This window comes from Heterocephalus glaber, unplaced genomic scaffold (genome assembly GCF_053883595.1).
Source record: "Heterocephalus glaber isolate CG9 unplaced genomic scaffold, H.glaber_assembly_v1.0 deba00001561, whole genome shotgun sequence".
NCBI lineage: Eukaryota > Metazoa > Chordata > Mammalia > Rodentia > Bathyergidae > Heterocephalus > Heterocephalus glaber.
Genome location: NW_028258349.1, coordinates 14,072,549 through 14,095,187, shown reverse-complemented (window position 1 = coordinate 14,095,187; position 22,639 = coordinate 14,072,549). Strand labels below are relative to the sequence as shown.

The 22,639-nt window shown below is 47.9% G+C and overlaps 1 protein-coding gene and 1 pseudogene across 1 annotated transcript in view; one reads left to right on the top strand and one right to left on the bottom strand.

Moving 5' to 3' along the window:
• Ryr1 (ryanodine receptor 1) overlaps nt 1-22,639 on the bottom strand; it is a 116,264-nt gene that overhangs the window by 27,504 nt on the left and 66,121 nt on the right. The window contains exons 70-91 of the mRNA XM_087190853.1: nt 22,522-22,614; nt 22,125-22,139; nt 20,770-20,940; nt 19,336-19,395; nt 18,975-19,112; nt 18,377-18,489; nt 18,101-18,197; nt 17,571-17,677; nt 15,762-15,813; nt 15,582-15,650; nt 14,683-14,782; nt 14,295-14,374; nt 14,136-14,212; nt 12,908-12,981; nt 12,262-12,279; nt 10,927-11,007; nt 6,307-6,395; nt 6,080-6,208; nt 5,889-5,993; nt 5,470-5,496; nt 3,097-3,126; nt 2,889-2,970 (exon numbers count right to left, since the gene is read on the bottom strand). Of these exons, the coding sequence (XP_087046979.1) occupies nt 2,889-2,970; nt 3,097-3,126; nt 5,470-5,496; nt 5,889-5,993; nt 6,080-6,208; nt 6,307-6,395; nt 10,927-11,007; nt 12,262-12,279; nt 12,908-12,981; nt 14,136-14,212; nt 14,295-14,374; nt 14,683-14,782; nt 15,582-15,650; nt 15,762-15,813; nt 17,571-17,677; nt 18,101-18,197; nt 18,377-18,489; nt 18,975-19,112; nt 19,336-19,395; nt 20,770-20,940; nt 22,125-22,139; nt 22,522-22,614 (1,807 nt within the window). The remainder of the gene's footprint in view (nt 1-2,888; nt 2,971-3,096; nt 3,127-5,469; nt 5,497-5,888; nt 5,994-6,079; nt 6,209-6,306; nt 6,396-10,926; nt 11,008-12,261; nt 12,280-12,907; nt 12,982-14,135; nt 14,213-14,294; nt 14,375-14,682; nt 14,783-15,581; nt 15,651-15,761; nt 15,814-17,570; nt 17,678-18,100; nt 18,198-18,376; nt 18,490-18,974; nt 19,113-19,335; nt 19,396-20,769; nt 20,941-22,124; nt 22,140-22,521; nt 22,615-22,639) is intronic.
• On the top strand, nt 204-1,043 carry LOC106010592 (B-cell receptor-associated protein 29 pseudogene; annotated as a pseudogene).

The following is a 22,639-nucleotide window of genomic DNA, read 5'->3' as shown; positions in this document are numbered from 1 at the left end:
AATGACTAGATACCAAAAACTTTGAAAAACTGAAAAACCATAAGAGATTACTCGTCGCAACATTGTAACAGCAAAAAAATTTTTTGTTAATTTTATTGGTACATTTTAGATATATCAAAATATTTTTTTGTTTTGTTTTGCTTTTGGTACCGGGGATCGAACTCTGGTCCTTGAGCTTGTGCAGAAGGTGATGAAACCACTGAGCTAAATCCCCGGCTATCAAAATATTTTTTAAAACACTTGAGGCTGCTGACCTCGTTTCCTTCCAAAGGAGTAAAGTAAACTAATTGTTTAGGTGCGAAGAAGACACAAGAAGGACAATCCTGTGAGTGGCAACTGCAGCCTTCCTGCATGGAGACAGAACTCGTTTTACTCTTCTGTGTACCTTTTTCCTCCTCAGAGACGGCAGAAGGTTTTGACATCTAATGTCTGGGACAAAACCGCAACTTTTTTGAACAAGGTTTTCCTAACAGTCATAGCCCTGTGGATTATTCTATTTCTAGATGCCGTGAGAGGAGGAAAAACTCCTACCTCTTTCCCTTGAGAGACCCTCACCCTGCAGAGCAGCGCCGAGGAACTCACAGGGATCCGACTTTGTACGTCTCCAAGAAATCTCTACCTTTCTGGTTTTTCATTATTTTTTGGCTAGCGTTGAGACGTCTGGTTACACTTACTATTCAGCTGGCAAGAGAACTGTCACACAGAGGAGCACTTAATACTCAACCAGTACATACTAATCAGCCTGCCAAAAAAAAATTCATGGAAGAGCATGAAAAACTAAAGCGGATCTTGAAACTCCATGGCCTGGATGGAGAAAGCCTTTTGGAAGCAGAAATAAAACAAAACAAAACAAAACCCTAGTAGAAGACCAGGAAAAACTGAAAACTGAAAGAAAGAAGACTTGAGATGACCTTCTAAAGGCACAAAATGATGTGATGATGATGCTGTTAGAGGGACTATTTTTTTTTTTTGGTACTGGGGATTGAACTCGGATCCTTGCGCTTGTGAGGCAGGCGGCGGAACCACTGAGCTAAATCCCCGCCCCAAAGAGACTATTTATAATAAAAGAAAAACTCAATAACCAGTTACTTCCAAAATTAGATTTTTTTGTGTGACAGGGTCTCACTATGTAGTTCAGGCTGGCCTTGAACTCAGGATTATTCTCCTGCCTCAGCCTCCCAAGTACGGGGATTACACCTGTGCGCCACTACTCTTGGTCCAAATTAGAGTTTTTAAGTTGCACGAAACTATTAATAGCCTTGAAAGCTTTGATGACTTATCGTTAATAACATATTCAGATAATGATGGTAATGTGTTTGAATGTAGGATTCAGTATCAGAAAATTTGTAGGGAAATTTAATGAGGATAAATGATTAGAATTAGCCACTGTATTTATAGAAAAGAGAAAGAATAATGAAAACAATGACCTTGTTTTTTTTTAGACTGATGGTACTATGTTTACTATAATAAGACAGCTATATTGATGCTAATTATATTTTTGTTACTGTGCTTCTGCACCTGTTGGGACTTTTAAAAAAATTGACATTTGTGTTGGTAGCACATAATTAGTAAGTATTCTACCTTTTCACATTCTTCTAGTAATAGAGTTTACATCTCTTTCTGTAACTGTCACAGCACTGAACTAAACTTATTTTGCAATATGGAATTCTCAACTTCAGTTAATGTATAACCTGTTCTAAAACCAATGTTTTCTATGGTTGTGATAGTTATACAAATATTACCTCAAACATAGGCACATTAGTATCACATAGTTTCTCTGAGATATTTCTACATTCTGAATATTAAATACTATTTTCCATTCTAATATTCATTTAGAAGTAATGATTGTAATATTAATATGATTTTGGTTGTTTCAGTGTTTAAACATGAAAATCCACCTCAACTCATAAAGACCTAAATATAAAAGAAAATGAAAAAAAAAACACGTGAATGTCCATCAGTAGGGGTTTTGATTAAAGGAATCACTGTCTACCCACACAATGGAGTGCCATGCAGCCATATATGAAAGAATGAAGGTACTCTATGAACCTCTAAAAAGAACTTCTGTATTAAAAGTCTTTTTTTTTTTGGCACCGGAGATTGAACTTGGGTCCTTGTGCTTGCAAGGCAGGCGGCAGAACCACTGAGTTAAATCCCTGGCCCTAAAAGTCTTTTTAGTATTAATGTTTCCTAGGTTTAATTAGTGAAGAAAATGGTTTCGATTGGCTAAGTCTTGGGGATATTTGTTATATAGCAAAAGCTAACTGATACAGTTAATAAATATTAATATACATCAGTACCTTTACAGATAAATATTAAGTATATAAATAAAGAAAACTATCCAGGGCACCCATAGTATTAACATTTCTCTGGGGAATATATGTATCTGAAATTGTTTTAGTATATATTGATTTACATCTTGCTTGACTACAACTGTATAAGGGCTCATATCTCTTCTGGCTTATTAACCATTACATCTCCATTGCCTAGATCTATGTCTGGTACATAGTAGATGCTCAATATATACGGTTTATTTTTTAATAAATAGGGTACAAGGAGCTAAGTAGTTTAAAGATCATTCTTAATTCCTGTGTTTCCATAACTTCAAACCTCAAAGGATGGGAACAACCATTCAGCAGAACAAACACTTCAATAACTTCAAAAAAAAGAAAGATTTCTCTGGGGAATCAATAATTTAATATTCATACAGCCAGGTCCTGGCCTATGGTAAGTGTTTGGCGAACTCATTACTTCAAAGCTTTCATTAGCTCACAGATCCTGGCCTGATGTCAGATGGGGCTGAGGGTCAGGGTCTCCAGGGTCTCAGAGTCACTCTCCAGCTGATCTGAACCTTTATACTGCCCCATCTCCACCCTCCAGGTGTTTACCTTCTAGTAACGACAGCAGCATCACCACCATGTCCTTCTGCAGATCCAGCAGCTCCTTCAACAGCTCGATCTGGCTTGAGTCCTAGGGATCCCACACCCCAGCTGTGTGAGGCTTTGTTTCTGCAGAGAGGCCTCCCCCACCTCCAGCTGCTCTGGCCCTCCTCATCTACCCAGTGGGGCCTAAGACCCCCTTTTGCTCCCTTCTTACCTCCAAGGGGACCCGAGTCCAGACATGTTCCTCGGAAGCAGGGGAGGGGGCAGAGAGACAAGATTGTGGGGGTGGGGTTGGCATTTAGGGGGAAGCTGGCCCGCAGACGATGTGAGCACAGGGGGCTGGCAAACAAGGAGGACTGGGAGGCCTGGCAAGCAGACATTCGGAGCAGAGAGAGGCAGAGGCAGACAGGGACAAATACCAGGGTGAGAGTCCAGCACTGTGCCGGGCCTCTGGCAGGTGCTTGACACATGTATACAGAACATGGTGTGTGATGGGAAAGTGAGACTCTGAGCTCAGGAGGAAGGCTGAGGAGATGGTCTTCCACTCTCTGGTAAGCCATTGGGGGGATATATATGGTAGCACATTGTGTCCACTGCCATAGTGTCTCATGTAGGAAGCACAGAAACCTCCAACACAAAGTTGCACCTCACAACATTTGTTATTAGGTTAAGTCCTATAAAATTGCCCGTGGACTTTTGTTTTTGAGACAAGTCTAAATAGCCGAGGGTGGTCTCAGACTCATGGTCTTCCTGCCTCAGCCCCTGTTATGCTGGGATTACAGATATGTGCCTCCATGCTCAACAATATATGACCGTTTTTGACCCACAGAGTAGTGATGTCATATGGTTCCACCTAATAAAATGGAGAGGGCAGGAAAAGAGACTAGATAAATGGGATGTAAGGCTCCTTCCACCTCAGGCTAGTTCTAGGAGTTGCTGATTCTGAGCCTAACACATTTCCAGTTTTTAAGATCTGCATTGTTTGTTGGTTGGTTTTGCAGGATGGGGGATTGAATCCAGGGAGTGCTGAGCTACATCCTGAGCACTTTTCATTTTTAAATTTTGAGATAGTCTTACTACATTGTCCAGGCTGGCCTTGACCTCACAATCCTTCTGCCTCAGCCTCCCAAGTAGCTTGGATGACAGGCATATACCATTGCGCCCTGCTCAAAGTTGTTCTCTAAGCTTCCAACATTCCAGGATCTGAAGACTCTGGAGTTTGTCCTTGCTTATAATCTAGTCCCCCTCTCCTCTTAATGCCTGTTCTTTTTATTTTATTTTTTGAGACAGGATCTTGCTACATAGTTCAGGCTGGCCTTGAACTCACTATGTAGTCCAGGCTGACCTTGAACTCATGGCGATCCTCCTGCTTCAGCCTTCTGAGTGCTAGGATCACAAGTGTACACCACCACTGCCAGCCAATGCCTGAACTTTCAACTGGGGGTCCCCACTCCCACTCTCAGAGCCCTTGGGGGTAGTCCCACCTCCTGGTTCTAGGGGTGGGTATGTGACAAGGTCTGGCCAATCACAGCTTCCTTTCCTCTGAGTACAATGATTGGTTCAGAGATGGGCATGCGACCCAGTAGTCCAATCAGAGAAAAACCTCAAGAAAGGTGTTTTCTTCCTTCTGAATGGGTTGGTGGAGTGAATGGAAGCTGGAGGTACTTTTTTTCCAGCAGGTGAGAAAAGCCTGCTTCAGAAGGAAGCCAAAGAGAAGACACATTTCTGCTGACATTACACTAAGCCCTGGATCTGTAACGTAAACGATAAGTTCCTTTTTTTGTTGTTGTTTTGGTTTTTTGAGGCAGGGTAGTTCAGGCTTTGTAGTTCAGGCTGGCCTCAAACTCTCCAAGATCCTCCTGCCTCAGCCTTCTGATCCCTTTGTGGGATCACAGGTGTGCACCACCACATCAGGCTCCTGATAAATTCTTTTTTCCTCCTTAAGTCACCACTTTGTGTTGGATTTCTATCCCTTGCAACCTAGGCCTGGCCCATGGCTGATGAAGTAATGGTGCAAGATTTGGAAGTCTATTCCACTGGCATTTTTTTTTTTTGAGACAGGGTCTCACTATGTAGTTCAGGCTGGCCTTGAACTCCTGGCAATCCTCCTGCCTCAGCCTCCCAAGTGCTGGAATTACAGGGGTGTGCCACCATGTCCGGCTTCCACTAGCATTTTAAGATTACATCAACATCACAACTTCAACTGCACTGACACTGAGGAACTGAGTTCTCAGTTTAGCTCTTCAAAAAGTCAGATTAGAAAAAGGGTCTCTTTCCTCAAGACGGCTTCTGTTGGGAAATTATGATATACGTACAGAATACTTTACTGCCATCTGCTGGTGAACTACTGAAATACACCCACTAATATGTATACCATGCCTACTTGATATCTTCAGATGTCATGCCTTTATGCAATGTACAGCCTAACCAATGGTGTATGGCAACCTTGAGTATGTTTACCAAACAAAAGCAGAACAAATGAAGTGTTCTCAAAGCAGGTAAGGCTGCGAAGGTGCAAGGGTGGTGGGAAAAGGGGGAACACAAGGATTCTTAGAGATGAGACTTAAGGTTCTGCAAGGGACCTTACATCATGGATGCCCGGCATGGGAGTCATCTGCCGCAGGCGGGATAAAGAAGCAACACTTATTTAGCCCCTGATCTAGAAATCTGCGCCCATCTCATCCTTAGGTGTGAGTCTAAAATGATCTCATTAGAGAGAAAAGAACACCAACAAATCATGGAGAACCTTTGGTCAGAAGGGGCGGGGCTCAAATAATCAAATCAATGGATGTGTAAGTGGGAAACGAGCTGATTGGTGGCAGAAGGGGCGGCGGGGTCATGCCGAGAGCCAATCCAGAAGAAGATGGATTTGGGCCTGGGGAGGGAACCAGGCTGGAACATGCCGGGAGCACTGGAGTGAGAAACTGACCAATGGCAGAAGACGTAGAAACTGGGCAGCTAGGGGATGCCCGGAACCAGGCGGATGAAGGACAAAGGGGCCCGAACCTGAGCAAGCTTCATCATCATGTGGGCAAACACATGCAGGAATCCCACGACGGCGTCCCAGAGGCGGCTGTGCGCCAGGCTCTGCTGGTTCCCGGTGCAGGGGCCCTGGGGGCAGAGCGCGGTGTCAGCGCTGGGCTGGGCCTGCGTGCAGGACTCCTTCTCCCTGCTGCCTCCGCGCAGGCCGGCCCTACCTGTATGTACTCAGTGAGGCTGTTGAACACTTGCTTAGCCACCGACATGGCCTTGGAGAAGTTCCTCTTGCCTTGCTCCTCAATGACGTCCTTGCCCGAGTAGTACCAGTAGAAGTCGCTGATGGATTCCTGCGGGGGAGCGGGGCAGGGTGTGAGCTGGGACGGCCTAGCCGGGGTCCCACAGCCCCCCTGGCTCAGGTCACACGTGGACAGCCTCACGTCCTTACCTGCAGCCGTAGGAGGTAGTCCACTGTGCAGATGATGATGTTAATAGTGGTCGTGTTCCCTGTCTGTGTCCTTAGATAGTTTTGGAAATCTAAGGAAATTAAGTCATTAATTCATTGAGCACCTACCATGTACTGGGGGGGGGGCACGAGTAGTGGCTCATTCATTTTTTTTCTTTTTTGGTGTCAGGAATTGAACTCAGGGCCTCGTGCTTGCTAGGCTCATTCATTCATTTATGCAATGAGTATTTATTGAGTGCTATGGTATGCCAGAAAGTGTATGATAATTAATTTATTTAATAAATATTTACCAAGTACCCACTCTTGTCAGAAGAAGATGGAGGACTATTTACCTAAAAATACTACATGCCTGTAATCACAGCACTCTGGGAGGCTGAGGAAAGAGGGTGGCAAATTTCAGTCCCACCTGGCAACTTAACTTAGTGAGACTGTCTTAAAATTAAAAAATGAAGGGCTGGAGATGTAACTCAGTCCAAAGCCCAAGTTCAATCCTCAATACTGTCAACAAAATAAAATAAAATAAACTATTATTAAGGGCATACTATGTGTCAGGTGTAATGGAGGGTCAGTTAGTTATTCTTTTGTTTTTCCCCAACAAATATTTACTCAGTGCCTACTACACAGCAGGGGGACTTAGAGATTAAATCCTCCATTTATTTTTTTGTGTATGTTTTGTACCAGAAATCAAACTCAGGACCTTGCGCTTGCAAGGCAGGGGCGGTGCTGCTGAGCTAAATCTCTGGCTTAAATCCTGCATTTATTTCCAAAAATCTTTATTGAATGCCTACTGTGTACTGTGGAAAATGAAAGCATGGTCATTTATTCATTGATTTCTACAATGATATTTATTGAGCAGCTTGTAAAAAAAACAGGGAGATAAGAATTGGCCATTTATTCAACATATTTTCAATTGAGTATAACTAAATGCCAACAGGAGGTGAACTGTCATTTATTCTTTGGTACAGTGAATTTATTGAGTATTTATTATGTGTCAAGCACAATTCTAGGTGAGGATATAACATCAAAGTTCCTATCCTTGCATATATTCTTAGAGAGTACACATTCTTACATATCTTTATATCCTTCTGTAAGTTTATATTCTTGTGCAGTAATTTTTTTTTGGTACCTGGGATTGAACTCAGGACTTTGGGCTTACAAGGCAGGCAATGGAACCACTGAGCTAAATCCCTGGCCCTTGTGCAGTAATTTTTAAGTCTTTTCTAACTATAATCTACAGCAGAGAAACCATCTTACACTGATGCCCAATACATGTGCTCAATCTGAAACTATAACCGTGTATGCTTGAAACAGAAGTTGCACACACCCTTTCTCTGTGCAAAGCATTTTGGGATTTTTTTTTCTCTCCTGTACTATTAATTACAAAACCATTCTGATCATAGCTCACTATCTCTGTGGTTCTCAACCTCAGCTACACAGTAGGATCACTCACAGGGGGGCTTTTAACTATCCCCGATACTCAGGCCCCACACCAATTAAATTGGAATCTGGGGGTGAAACCTGGGCAACAGCATCTTTTAACTCACCCCCCACGTGGACTTAGGATGGCAGCCTCTGCTTTAAACTGATTCTCAAACCTTGAATGACTCGGTTTTCACTATTTGAAGAACATTGTTCTGTGGCAGAAAGTTGGTGATTGGAGTGGTGGGTGCTTGGGGGTCATTAGACCATTCTACTTTGGAGCACTAGAAGTCCTAGAATAATGATGGTAATAAACATTCTTCAGGGGTGTGGGTGTTGGCAGAACGGTTAGAGATGGGGGAAGCCCAAGGGGAGCCCAGAGGAGAAGGCTGATGCAGCTGGGCTGGTCAGGGAAGACTCCCTGGAGGAGGGGACCTCTCAGAGAGCTGAGATCTGAAAGGTAAGTAGGAGTTAGCTGTACAAATTCCTAGCTGTGTGACCTCGGGGAGATTACTGAGCCTCTCTCTGTGGCATAGACTATGCCTCAGTTCCTCTAATGTAAATGAAGATCACAATAGACCCTGCTTTATGGAGCTGCTGTGAGGTTTCAATGCTTTAGCAAAGAATTTTGTGTTGCACTGCGTATGCTGTGTAAATGTTCAATAAGCATTAGCTTTTTGAATTTTAAAAAATATTTATTTATTTTTGGTGCTGAGGATGGGACCCAGGGCTTTGTCCATGCTAGCCAGGTGCCCTGCCACTGAGCTACAGCCCTGGCCACAGCATTATCTGTTCTTAGAGGCCCTTAAAATCAGTAAGAGCTGCACTTCAGAGCCCTGATTCTCAAAGTGGGGTCCCCAGATCTGCAGCATCACATCTGGAAATGTGGTAGAAGTGAGAACTCCTGAGCTCCTCCAAAATGCCTAAGTCAGAAATTCTGAGGTGCCATTCAGAAACCTACAGTTTAACAAGGCCCCAGGTGATTCTGATTTAACAAGGCATGTTTAAGAACTACAGTACTGTTCTACTGTAGATGCATTTGCCAAGTGGCCAATGTATCTAATTATCAAAGCAACAAAAACAGGCATCAGTTGAGCTCTGCAGATGTTTACAGGAGGTCATGTTGTACAGGATGGCTTTCATGCCCTTAGACGTTTTCCTTGCTTTAAAGGTTTTCCTTCTGCCAGCCCCCTGCAGACACCTCACAGTCACTGCAGCCAGCTGGCTCGCCAAACTGCCCCCTTTGCCTGGTCTCATGTCATAGATGACACACACGCGCAAATAATCAAGATTTTTATGAGCAAATGCACAGGCTTTCTCATCAACTCTTTTTTCTACCTCCTTTAATTTGTGATAATTTAAATTGCGAAATTAAATTGTTCTTATTTAAATTAAGCTATATACCTGAATGGTTAGATAGAAACTTCTGTAAAAAATTCACATGACTGAGAACACTCACAGACATGTGCAAATAAGCAAGGGACAAACTTTTTGTCTCTTTGAAAGGCAGTGAATACTCATGACATACAAGATGTCTGAGATTAGAAAGATATTTCAAACATATATTTGATTGGGCTGGTTAGTAAATCTACAGAGTTAGGCAGGGGAATGGATTGAAAATGTGTTTGGAGAGAGAAATCCCACCCATAAAAACATTCTCATTTTTTTTTCCTTTGGTACTGGGGATCGAACTCGGGACCTTGCGCTTGCGAGGCAGGCGGCAGAACCACTGAGCTAAATCCCTAGCCCCAACATTCTCATTTTTAAAAAGTCATAGTTCGCTGGGCTTGATGGTACACTCTAATCCCGGCACTCTGGGAGGCTGAGGCAGGAAGATCACAAATTCAAACCAAGCCTGGGTAATTTAGTGACTTAGTGAGACCCAGTTTCAAAATAAAAATTTTAAAAAGGGGGGCTGGGGATTTAGCTCAGGGGCACCATGCCTGCCTTGCAAGCGCAAGGTCCCAAGTTTGATCCCCAGTACCACCAAAAAAAAAAAAAATTAAAAAAGGGTTGGGATGTGGCTCAGTGTGAAGGCCCTGGATTCAATTCTCAGTACCACAAAAACAAAACAAAAGAAGTCATAGATCCAGGGTATAAAATTTATTTTAAATCCCAAAGACTGAGTCCACCTTCATTGAAATTAAACAGTAAAAATCTCAGTCACATGGCACAAAGGTATTTAATAAACCTTGTAGAAAGACTGGTTGTGGATACAGAGCTTTCGAGAACATGGGGCAATGGATCATTTTTCTTTTGTTGAAAAGAGGGAAGATTAAAGATATTTACAAATTATATACCTTAAAGAGCCCTACTAGCTAACTAAGGTAAAAGTTCTATGGAAGTTAGATCTCTCCTTTCTTTCTCTTTCATGTGGGGTACTGGATGGAAGTTAGATTTCTTATCATGAAAGTTAATTTTCAAGTAGTTATAATTTTGTAAGCACCTGCCAAGTGTTATAACCACAACCTTGAGACTGTAGATGTTTATTATAGAAAATGGCATTGGGCAGCACATTTGATATATACAATTTTTTGGTGTGCTATTGGAGACTGAACCCAAGACCTCACACACACTAGTAGGCTGTTGTACAGAATTTTACTGTTGCTTTAATGTTGTAAGCTTTGTGTGCCATAAAAGGTTATATTTTCCCATCAGCAGTGTGTTTAATTAATTTTCTGTATCGTCCTTGATCTTGTTAAATTGACAGAAAGAAAGTTGTGACAACTTGCTTATATTAGGAAAGGATCTGCAGACCTTTCTCCTGGGTAAAGTCTTCTATATGCAGAATAATTGAATAAATCTAATAAATTTGTTTTAAAACGTTGGAGAATTATTTTTTCTCTATGGAACCAAAGTAGGGAAATCTAACTCATGTTCTGAATAAATGCCTGTGGGAAGATGGAGTGTGACAGACTGGCCATTTGGACACAATGATGTTGGGCCAAGTTGTTTTTGGCAGATTGTGCCTGGGGGATTTGACGGGCCAGAGGAGGTGAAAGTGAAGTTATGTCGCTAAATTCCAAAAATTCCAGAGATTTGGGAAGGTAGGTAGACTGAGGCTGGCTGAGGCCATCTCACAGATACAGGGAGAAAAAGGGGATTGGAGATGAACTCGGGTAATAGCTCCAGATGACCCTAAACCTCAGTACCCTCTCCAACCTGCCCACCCCTCATCCTCACCATTATTGTGTCCCTCACACAGCAATTGCAGGAATCGGAACAGGTCTTGTGTAAATTCATCATCTGCCATGACCTTCTCTCCTGGGAGCAAAGGAGGGGTCAGATTTGCCAGGACACAGCACATACATGCACACAACCCTTGCACACTGCACTCACATGCACAAAGCAGGGGGTGCTGGGAGGAGCAGCCACCATTTCAAAGACACTGTGAGGGCCCTGAGCATCCATGACACCAGGTGTCTCAACCTCAGACTCCATGAGATCAGAAGATAGAGACTTGTAGAGCCCTGAGTCATGAAGCTGTTGTCTCAAGTGTCTTTCTACTGCATCAGTGTCCCTCTGATGCCACCACTTGTGTGACACTTGGGAGTGTCTGCTCATCCAGGGGACATTTGGGCAGATGTTGTCGCCCTCAGCCCCCCTCCAGGCTTCAGGGGTTAATGGATTATGTGGGTTGGGTCACTTTCACACAAAGGCTCTGAGCGGGGATGACTGGGCTGGGATAAGGGATAGTGACTGAAAGCCAGCCAATTGGCCCAGATGCCTCAAAAGCAGCTAATCTAGGAGAAGCAAAGTAAGCATGGAAACATGGGCCAATCAGAAGAATGGGCATCTGAAAAAAGCCAATCATGGTGGGCTGTAAAGGAGAAGACTAGATCATGAATGGGCCAGTCACAGCAGGCGCATAGGAGGCACGCTCACACCAATCAGAGTGGATGCTGGAGGCAGCCAATCTGATTGGTGCATGGGGAAACCATTGACCAATCAATCTGGAGTTGGGGCTTAGAGCGCAGAGAAAGTGGGAGTTGGGGTCACCCCACCTGGGGACTGTGAATCTGGGCCTGGCAGTGTGAGAATCTCCAGCTGGAAGGGGACCTTTGCTGTATTCTCTAACTTTTTCTTTTCCTGTGGAACACCCAGGGTGTTCACACTGAGCTATAACCCCATCCCTTTCTAATTTAAAAAAAAATTATTATAAGACAGAGTCTTGCTACATCACTAAATTGCCCAGCCAAGCTTGAACTTTCAATTCTCCTGCCTCAGGCTCCCAGGGGAATATAGGTGTGCAGTGCCAAACTTGGATCTTCTCTAATTTCTGTTTTACACATAGGGAAACTAAGGCTTAGAGAAACACATAGTCCCCAGTGGCTAATCTGGGACCTGAATCTTGTTCCCTGGATACCTGATCTCAAGGCTTTCCAATGACATTGTGCACCACTGTAGGGTTCCTCCCTCCCCAGAATGTCCCAGATCTTCAGCCCCCAGGTGGAAGGGCAGCAGGGTTAGGAGGCAAGGGTGGCAGCAGCACGCAAGAGGGTGGGCAGGGGGAATTACCGTTCTGGCGATTGATGACTGGGGCAGCCAACAGGATGGGAGGAGGAAGCAGGAGAAAAGAGGGAAAAAGAGACAGACAGCAAAACACACAGTGACACAGTCAGAGACAGAGACGTAAACACACACGGAGAGACACAGCCAGCAGAGAGACAGAGCCAGAGCCAGAGGGAGACAGAAGGAAGCGGGTTAGCAAGGGAGACAGTGGGAAATGCGGGCAAAGCAGAGGGAAAGGGAGAGGAGAGAAGAAAGAGAGAAAGGGCAGGTAGAGGTGGAGAGGCAGGAGGATCAGGTGGAAAGGTTAGACACGTCAAAACACAGCAAAGAGGAGACTCCATTAGCCCGGATTAGGGACATTAATGAGAGAACAGCAACCAGGGTGTGAGGCTTGGGGCACGTGAAGGGCAGGTCCGTGTGGTGATGGGTGGGAGAACACAGGGCAGGTGACACTGGGGGTGGGGACCTTGGGGAGGGAGACCCTGGGGGGATGGGGGCGGGGATGGGGGTCTCAGCAGGAGCAGGACTCAAGGAGCTCCTGAGAAAGGGCTGTCTTGAGGAAAGGGGCTCTGGGCAGTGGCGGTGGAGAGGGAGGTGGATCCTGAAGGAAGATGATGTCCCAGGGAGAGGGAAGCCCAGGAGAGGGCCTCACCGGTGCCGTCCTCGTTCACCATGCCCAGCCCCTCTGCCTTGTTCTGTCTCTCGAAGGCATTGAGATCCAGGACGCTGAGAAGAGGGAGGAAAGTGAGAAAGATGTGAGGAAACCTCTGCCCTCTCCTCTTCCAGGGCCCACCATGCATAAGTAGAAGCCAGAAGGCACGGGGACCCCACCCCAGCCCTGACCCCACATCCATGCCTTTTCCACTCCAGCCCTCTGCAGTAAGGTAGGGCCAGGGAGAACCATGTACGAAATGAAAGCATGAAACAACAGAAACCACCAATCAGCAAAAGCTACAGAAGGATGGAAAAAGTTGGCTGATGGCAAGAGGCAAACAAAGGCAGAGCCTGGTTAATAGGGTCATCAGAGAGAACCCAAATTCCTGATGCCCAGTTTTCCCACGTTCTCAACAATCTTCTGATTCCATTTCCTGGAATCCATAGTACTGTACAACATTTGTGTGTGTGTGTGTGTGTGTGTGTGTGTGTGTGTGTTGTGTATGTGCTGGGGACCAAACCCAGGGCTTTCTCCATGCTAGGCAAATGTACCACTGAGTTACATCCCACCTCCATAATACAACTCTTTTTTTTGAGACAGAGTCTCACTATGCAGTTCAAACTGGCTTTGAACTATATATCCCAGGCTGGTCTCAAACTCATAGTGATCCTCCTGCCTCAGCCTCCCAAGTGCTGAGATTACAGGTATGTGCCACCAAGCCTGGCAACTCATTCTTACCTTACACCTCATTCTTAAAGCCTGTGACATTCCATCTCCCTTATTTATTTATTTAGGTACGGGGATTGAACTTGGGACCTTGAGCTTGCAAGGCAGGTGCTGGAACCACTGAACTAAATCCCAGGCCTCCATCACCCTTATTGTTCTAAACTAATTTTTTTTTGTTCATGTTCTATTACTAAGGATCAAAATTCACTGAACTATATCCCCAACCTATTTTTTTATTTTGGAACAGAGTCTCACTAAGTTGCCCAGGCTGGGCTTGAACTTGTGATCCTCCTGCCTCAGCCTTCCCAAGTGCTGAGATTACAGGTGTGCACCACCACACCCAGCCACATTAATTGTTATAATAAATTCCACAGCATTTGAGCTACTCTGAGTGGGTCTCTTCCTGGACCAAGAGACTAAAACCAGAACTAAAGTGGGACCAGGAGGTAGCACAGGGCCACGTCAAGCAGATCTGAGCTAGAAGGATACAAGAGCTCACCTGCATGTTTGCATCAGCGCCTGGATGCTCTGGAAGAAACCCACTTCCTTCTTGTCCTTCAGATAATCCAGCATTTTCTGCACAGGGAGTAGCATGGGGAGCCAGGAGTCACACTGGCAACTCCTACCTCTCCCAGTCCTCCTCCCAAGTCCCAGTCACCTGCTGCACGTCAGCATTGCCTCCATTGAGGATGGAGATGCCCAACTTCAGGGTGGAGGACACCATGGTGCCAGTCTCTCCTGGAGAGAGTAGTGGGGGGGGGCAGAAGATGATTCGAAAAGAGCCGCCCCAGCGTCGTGAGAGAAAGGAGTGAAAGTGTGTGCAAAGGCCTGGAGGGAGAGGTGCTCAAGGCAGAGGCATGGGTGGGAAATTTCAAGGCAGATGTGCAAGGGCAACTTGTAAGGGCTTAGATGTGGATGCAAACCCCAGGTGTGCAGCAGTGGCAGAGTGCACCTGCTGGGTCCACAGCAAACCGCCACACCATGGAGAGGGAGGGCAGGGTGGGCACACAGGTGGGGGCACATGGATGCCTCATGACAGACCATACCCTTGCAGGCACTGATCATCTGGAGCACCATCTCAGCAGCTCCCCGGTTGTGCAGCCGCGACTGCTGGTAGAGCAGCTTCTGCTTCTCCATCTCCTTCTCCTGCAGCCGAGAGCAGATTGTGGACTGAGCACATCCCTGCTCAGTAGCCCAGCCTTTCCCTGCACTGGCCTGTCCCACCTCGGCCCTCCATGCTCCAGCCACATCCACAACTCCTTCCTTCAATGCTGGGCTCCCTCCATCCCTGGCGACTTCCGTTCTCAGTTTCTCTCCCATACCTAACACAGGGTTAGGCATGGAACATGTGCAGGAATTGGGGCTGAAATGGAGCAGCCTTAACCTGGGGCCCCAGATCTCCAGGGAGGTCAGTGGATAGAGTCCAGGCCATCTGTGAACTTGGACATGGAGAAAAGTTACACGCCCATGCACACACTAGCCAAGCACTCTGCTATAGAGCTATGGCCCAGCCTTTTAAATTTTATTTTGATCACCTTAAACCTGCAATCCTCCTGCCATAGTCTCCCAGGGAGTTAGGTTACAGGCATGTGCCACCACACCTAGCTGGAACAGCCCTATTCTTCAACTGGCACATTCCTTTTAACCTTCTGCTAGGACATCTCCTCTGAGAAGTCCTCCATGATTCCCTTGCTCAGGCTGGGCTTCTATACCCACTGAGCTGCCCCTGCCCTGGCTCTGACCCCTCTGCCCATAACCCCATCACCACGATGGAGAATGCCTGTGCTCTTACTGTCTGGTTTGTATGCCTGCCCCTCAGTGGGCTGACCTGGTCACCATTGCACCCCTGAGCACTGCTCTGTGATCACATGCTGAGTGATGGGAGATGACTGATGCCAGGGCACCCCCCTCAACCCTTCCTTCAGGACCTCCTGGTTCCACCTACCTCGAAGGACACCTCACCCTCCTCTTCTTGAGCTTCCCCATTCTCTCCACCCTCCTCCAGGTGGCAGCTCTGGGGAGAGGACCTCAGTTAAAAAGTGATGGTGAACAAAGGTGATATCCCTTCCACACCAGCCCTTTTAGTGAACAGACACTGAAGCTCAGGGACTGGGCAAAGCCTCACCTTTGCCATGATATCCGCATATGCTATGTACAGGTAATCCTCATCTAGTTTGCTGAGAAAGGAAGCAGGGAGATGGTCAGGATGCAGTGGAGAGTACTTCTTATCTGTTTTTGTGTGGTACCAGGAATCAAATCCCGGTACTGTACTGAGCTACATCCCTCCTTTATTTTTTTATTTTGAGATAGGTCTCACGAAGTCACTAAGTTGCCCAGGCTGAGCTTGAACTTGTGATCCTTCTGCCTCAGCCTCCTAGAGTGCTGGAATTCCAGGCATGTGCCACTATGCCCGGATACACCCCATTTTATAACAGCTTCCTGTTCCCTTTTGGAGAGCCACCCCTCCCCATGTTCAGCTGTGTGGTTCCAATGGGTGGACTCTCTACTGCCTGGGTGGGATGTGATGAAGGCAGAGCCAATTTATACTCCTGTCTGTCTGGCTGCAATGACAGGAAAGAGATGGTCATACAGCCCATGCTGGTCCACTGGAAGTCACTCACGGTTTTGCTGGAACTCCCTTCCCACTGAGGCTGCAAGTGGAGTGATGGAAGGCCAAAGCCTCTAGGGCCATCTTGCCATCTTGGCTCACTTAGCACCTTCTCCTTGGGTCTCTTCTATAATGAATGGCCAACTCCACTGAGTGTTTATTCTATGTTAGTCCCTGTTCTAAGTGATTTATATATAGTAACCAATTAATTTTTGCAGTAATCCTATCAGGTGGGTACATTGCTGGTCTCATTTTACAGATGAGGGAACTGAGGTACAAAGATATTTCCCAGCCAGGGTCACAGAGCCTGCACTGTGATTCAACCTAGATAGTCTAACTCCAAAGTCACCAGTCTCCTATGGGATGTAAAACAGGGCACTCAACTTCCCAGTGTCCCTTGCAACTAGCAGCAGCAGGATGTCAGAATTATGGTCAATGATATGTGCAGAAGCCCTCCAGAAACAGCTTCCCTTGCTGTATCAGAAGATCAAAGTTCTTTCTTAGAGGAATAAAACCATTCCCCTTCTTTCTGCCCGGCATCTGGTCATGATGCCTAGAAGTGCAGCATAAGACACAAGCTAAGAATGCCAGACAGAAAGTTAGAAAGAACCTAGGGTCCTTGTCAGTCACCACGCCATTATCCAGCCCCAGACTGTCCAGCTCCTTACCCTACATTGTGTGGAAAATAATTCCCTGTGCCTCTATTTCCTCATTTATAAGAAAGAGTTGACAATAATGTCTATCTCATGGCATGGCGATTAGTGAACAAGTGCTTTGCATGGTGCCTGACATCATAAACAGTTCACAAATGGTGTCTATCATCATCATCATCATCATCATCATCATCATCATCATCATCATCATCACCATCATTAGCAGCAATATGCTCATTGTCAATATTTATTCTGAAGATCACCTTTAGCCCATATAAAAGCTTCAAATGAATTAGAAAAAGTGGGGCCAGGGATTTAGCTCAGTGGTTTTGCTGCCTGCTGCACAAGAGCAAGGACCTGAGTTCGATCCCCGGCACGAAAAAAAAAAAGAAAAAGCCAGTACTTTTATCTGTTGGAAATTTATCATATATATTGATTTCCCCCCTAACATCCTGATTTTGTTTAGGCACATTTCCTTGTAGAAAAGCCCAGTTAAATAAATCCACACTGTGATGTGACCCCTCTCTGCGCTCTGAAATGTTCGGCCTGCACAACAGTACAGGTGGCCCTGCCTTTCTGAGTAAAGTGACATGAAAATGTCAGCTATGAGGACTTTTTCCCAAGACAGGAGCTGGGCATAGGAAGGCATTTCTGAACCAGGAAGGATTCTCACCTTTTTTCAGTCAGGGCAGTACGGCTAAAGTGCAGGACCAGCTGGTGAAGGGGATCTGGCTTCTTCTCTTCCACTTCCTCCTCCTCCTCCTCTTGCTCCCCAGCTTTCTGGAAGAAGAAGCAGGACTTGAGGGAGTGGTTTCTAGAGGCCTCTCCTGTCTAGCCTTGCTGGGCTAGAACAGTTTTTTTTTTTTCCCCACATCCTGCTTCCAGTTTTTTTGTTGTTTTACTTTACTTTGTTTGGCACTGGTATTGAACTCAGGGCCTTCTCGCTGGGATACATCCACAGCTCTTTCTTATTTTTTATTTTTGAGATGGGTTCTCACTAAATCACTAAGTTACCTAGGCTAGGCTCAAACTTGCAATCCTCCTGCCTCAGCCTCCAGTGATTACAGGTGTGTGCCACCATGCCTATCTCTGCCCCCTGGTTCTCCCCAAGCCAGGACTCCCGTTTCTATAATCCTCAATGAGGAGGGCACCCTCAACCCCTGTCCAGCCCTGCTCCCATACTCCAGGCAGGCCCCAGCTCACTGAAAGGTCATCTATCATGCGATCCTCAAAACTGTGGTCCTCACTCAGGAGCCAGGCAGCCTTGTAGCTTTCTAGGAACATGTTACATGCCCGGTGTCTGCAGAGCAAAGTCTGGGTGTCAAGAATATCTCCCCTCCTCCATGCGCCCCTGAACTCCCACACACCTGCCACCCCAACCCTTCCCAAGACCCCACCGTGTTGACCCTCCGTCCTCCCTCCCCGCGGCTACTCTTTCTCCATGGCCCCTGGAGCCTCCCGCCTCCCTGGGGGCCTTACGTGGGCAGGTTGTATAGAGGCGTCATGCGGAAACAAGCCACGACCGCCCGCCGACGCTGCTTGGACAAGAGCTTGTGCCACACGGCCTTCTTGGACTTGTAAGGGTGCTCGGTCTGTGGGTAGGGACAGTCACCATGGCTCTAGAGCCTGGCCCTGGCCTGATTCCCAGTTCCATCCCTGAGTGAACCTCTCCTGTGTGCCCAGGTCCATACGCCAGTCGTCCGCAGAAAGAACACCTTAGTTCGGACACAGTCAAGATTCTAGCTCCACCTGCACACCTAAATTTCCATCCTAAGCTGGGGCCCCAGACTCCAAGTTTCTCCAGGAGGCCCCACCTTTAGTTCCAAAGTTCTGCCCAGTGAGCGCACTAACACCCCTACCTGCTGACCCACTTGTCGACTCAAGATGAAGCATCAAGTCCCCCCACTTCCTCTCGCCCAAATTTCCATTTTAAGCCCCGCCTTACACTCAAGGATCCACCCCCAGCACCACTCAATACCCATCCCCAGGTCCCATCCACGGATCCAAGGCCAATCCGCCCCGTCCAGAGGCGCAAGCTTCCGCCAATCAGCAATAAGAACCCTGGGGCCCCGCCCACCTGGTCCAGGTGGTAGAGCACTGCCGATACTTCCTGGACTCTGCGCACAATTTTCTCGGGGTCGTCGGCATCCTCCTCGCGGCCCGGGACGCCCCAGTACAGAGCCATCTGCCAGCGCAGGGATGGCGAGCCCTCGACCTGAGGGGAGCAAGGACCGCCAGTGTGAGGGCACCTCCCGCTTTTCTGAGCAGCCTCTGCGTCCCTGCAGTGTCGACGACCCCGGCTGCCCACCCCTTTTCCGTACTTGGTAAGGGCGTGTTAAGGTCCCTTCCATACATGGTACATACTAAGTGTGCAAACGTTTACTATTATTATTATGGTATTCTTCTGGGCCCACCCTTCGGGTTGCAAAGGGGCTTACCTTTCCCTGAAGGTTAAGGTTGTTCTGCAGAAATTCCCGGACCTCCTCATCTGTGTCTTTCTGGGAAGACATGGCCCGCTGGGTCACACTGGAGGTCCCAGCCTCCTTGGTGACCTACAGTCCTTTCTAGGTCCAGGACTCAGCTAGAGGTCTGTGTGGGGAAGGCCCTGGGGAAACTGAAAGGCCCTACAGGTGGGCAGTGTTCAGAAAAGGTCCTAGAGGGATAAGGAAGCACAGAGGCACCTTGAAGGGGGCTTGTGGGGGTCTGAGAGGAGGGAGGGGTGACAAGAATATATCAGGAGGGATGTCAGGGAAAGAGGAGGGGAATTGGCAGGGTCAGCAATGCTCACGGGGTAAAGCAGGTCAGTCAAGTCACTGGTTAAAAGGGACCAAGGAAGAGGTGAGCACGGTGGGGACTGCTTAGGGTCCCAGCAGAGGGGGGCCTCAAGAAACAATGTGAGGGCTCTAGAGGACTTTTGGGGTCCTCAGAGGAGCTTGAAATCCTGAGGGAAAGGACCCTTTGGAGTCCCCAGAAATGGGTCCTTGTGATACAAGGGGCAAGTCATGGTCCTCAGGGCCCGAGGGGGTTCAGTAGTCAGAGCTTAGCAGTGTCCTGGGGAGGGTTACAGGGGTCTAGGGCAGAATCCTAGGAGTGCTCTAAGGGTTCCTGAGGCTAAGAAGCATCCTGGGGGACCCTGTCCTTGGCATTTCATACAGGGGCTGAATGGGGTCTGGCTTCTTTGGGGTCCCAGAAAGCTTAGGAGCTTCTGGGGGTGATCTCCAAGTTCTCTCAGGCTTCAGAGGTTTGGGTATGTTCCTGGAGAAGGGGCCATTGGGATTGGCATCCCAGAGGGTTACTTAGGATCCCAGAGGTTCTCTGTACCCCCTGACAGTCCTTGAGGCTGCTTAGTGTCAACAGAGCCCAAGTAGAAGGGTCAGCAGGGTCCAAGGGGAAGAGGAGGTGAGCCAGAAGGCTCAGTGGGAGCTCAGATACTCAGTCCTGAGCTATGGGGAAGGCCAGGGGGCTCATGAGGTGCTCAACCGTTTCCCAAGGGTGTGGGTGGTCTTGGTGCAGGGCTCCAAGGAGTCTTAGAGAGGCTCCTGCTATCTAGGGGTATCCTCAGGATCTCAGCAAGTTTGCTATGGTCCTGGGAGGGTTCAGTGGGGTCCTGCACAGCTCATTAGAGTCCCAGGGGTATGAGTGGCATTTCTGGGTTTCAGCAGGTTCTAGTTAGAGGGACTGTGGGCCCCTGACAGTGTCTTGAGTTGGGTCCTCATAATCCTGGGGGAGGGCCCAGGGCACTCCAGAGGGCTCAGTGAGTGTTCAGGTCCTGGAGGGTTTAGTGGGGTCCTAAAGCAGGGGTTCCAGGCTCCTGAGGGGGTCCATGGGACCCAGGGGGTTCAGGGAGTTGCTGGGCAGGGCTGGATAAGCACCAGGGCATAGCGGGCCTTGGCCAGTGTGATGAGCTCCTGGTCAGTGGGAGCACACATGTTCAGACCGATGGGCAGCATCTTCTTGAGTGTGGCCACGATCAGGGACGTCTGCACAGAGTACCGGTCCCCCCGGCGCTTCTTCTTGGTGCGTTCCTGGTCTGAGCCACCTGACTGTGGGGACACAGGGCTCAGTGCCTGCCCTAGTTCCAGCTCCCTGTCCCACTGTCCACACTCCAGCCCCCAGCCTGGAGCCAGGCACCCCTCCCCAACCTCAGAGCACACCTCTGTCTCCACACTGACCTTGCTGATCCTGTACCTGAGACCCCCACCCGGACCGGACATCCCCAGGCTCTGGCCCATATCCCACATTTCCAGTGTCTAATTCAAGCCTTTCAGATTGTCCTCATTTCCAGGCCTTTCTCAGCCTCTGGAGCTGCTCTCCTAGGACCCTTATGAAGTCCCAGTACAATCCCCCCACTCTAACATGCACAATCCCACACTTCACATCCCAAGACCGAGCTCCCAAGAATGAAAGGAAGATGCAGACCCACAAAGAATCCCAAGAGACAAGAGAAACTGGAAGAAGAAGAAGAGAGACAAAGAGGCTGGGACAGATAAAGAGATGAAGAGACAGAAGATGCAAGAGAGATCCAGAAAGATCTGGAAGCAGAGACACGGGGCACAGAGTTCCACAGCCATGTTCTGGAGCCTTGGGTGCAGACCCCTGGCCAGGGCCACCCTGTCATGCCAAAGAGAAGCCCAGTGACAAGCTGCGGCCAGAACCACATCCACGCTGGCTGGCAACATTGAGCACGACCCAGTGCCAGGCGCCGCTGAAGGCCACACATGCAGCATCTCGAGGAATCTTCACAGGGACCTCGGCCCAGGGCCCACTGGCTGCATGCCATCAGAGGCTCAAAAGGATGACACTTGGCCAAGGTCACACAGCTGGCTACCCTCACAGGATTGAAACCCAAGTCTGTTGGATTCCAGAGCCCAAGCCTTCACCACTGCACGGCGAGAGTGCTGCCTCCCCAACCATGCACCTTTGCACTCCATTCCTCTCGACCTCAGCCCACAATGCTTTGGGGGAAGCTGAGAGTTGCTTTTTTTTTTTCTTGGTAACAGAAACCAAAAAAAAAAAAAAAAAAAAAGAATTCAAATTGCCAGAAGCTGAGGATTGGGGAGGGAATGGATGTTTCGGGAGGAGGAAAAGAAGGATGGGGACCTAAGAATAAGGGTAGGGAACAGGGGGAGGAGGGTGGGGAACAGGGGGAGGAGGGTGGGGGTGGATTTTTGGAGGGAAAGGGGTGTTAGCCAAGAGCCATGCAGAAGGTCTCAGATGTGGGGCTGACCTGTACGTCTCCCGCCTGCTTCATTGGGTTATAGACAGAGACAAGAAGGGTTACCCCAGCCCCGCAGAGAACCCCTGGCCCAACTTCACCTTGGCAACACCCCCACTCCTCTGCCCTGCCCCACCGCCCATCCCTTAGCTGGCCATTTCTAGACCCTGGTTGGGGTGGATAGGTTTGTTCCTTATGATCCCCAAGAGGGCAGTTGCAGGATGTGGGAGAGGAAAGGGAGGGTATGGGGAGGAAGGAGATGGGAGTTAGGACAGAAAGAGCTGCTCTGAGAGCTACAGGGAATGTGACCAGGACAGGACAGGCTGACTGGGTGGGCTGGGGGTCAGAGAAGAATCCCTGGGGGCTGCTCCCTGCCTCCCTGCTAAGTCCTTGTCCCAGAAGAAAGCACCTTGGCCATTTTGCTCTTGTTGTCAGCAGTCAGAAAGGACATGTTGTTGATCTCGTTCTGGACCACGAAGTTCTGCTCCTCACGTTTGAAATTCTGGTCAGGGAGGCAGTGTTGGGGA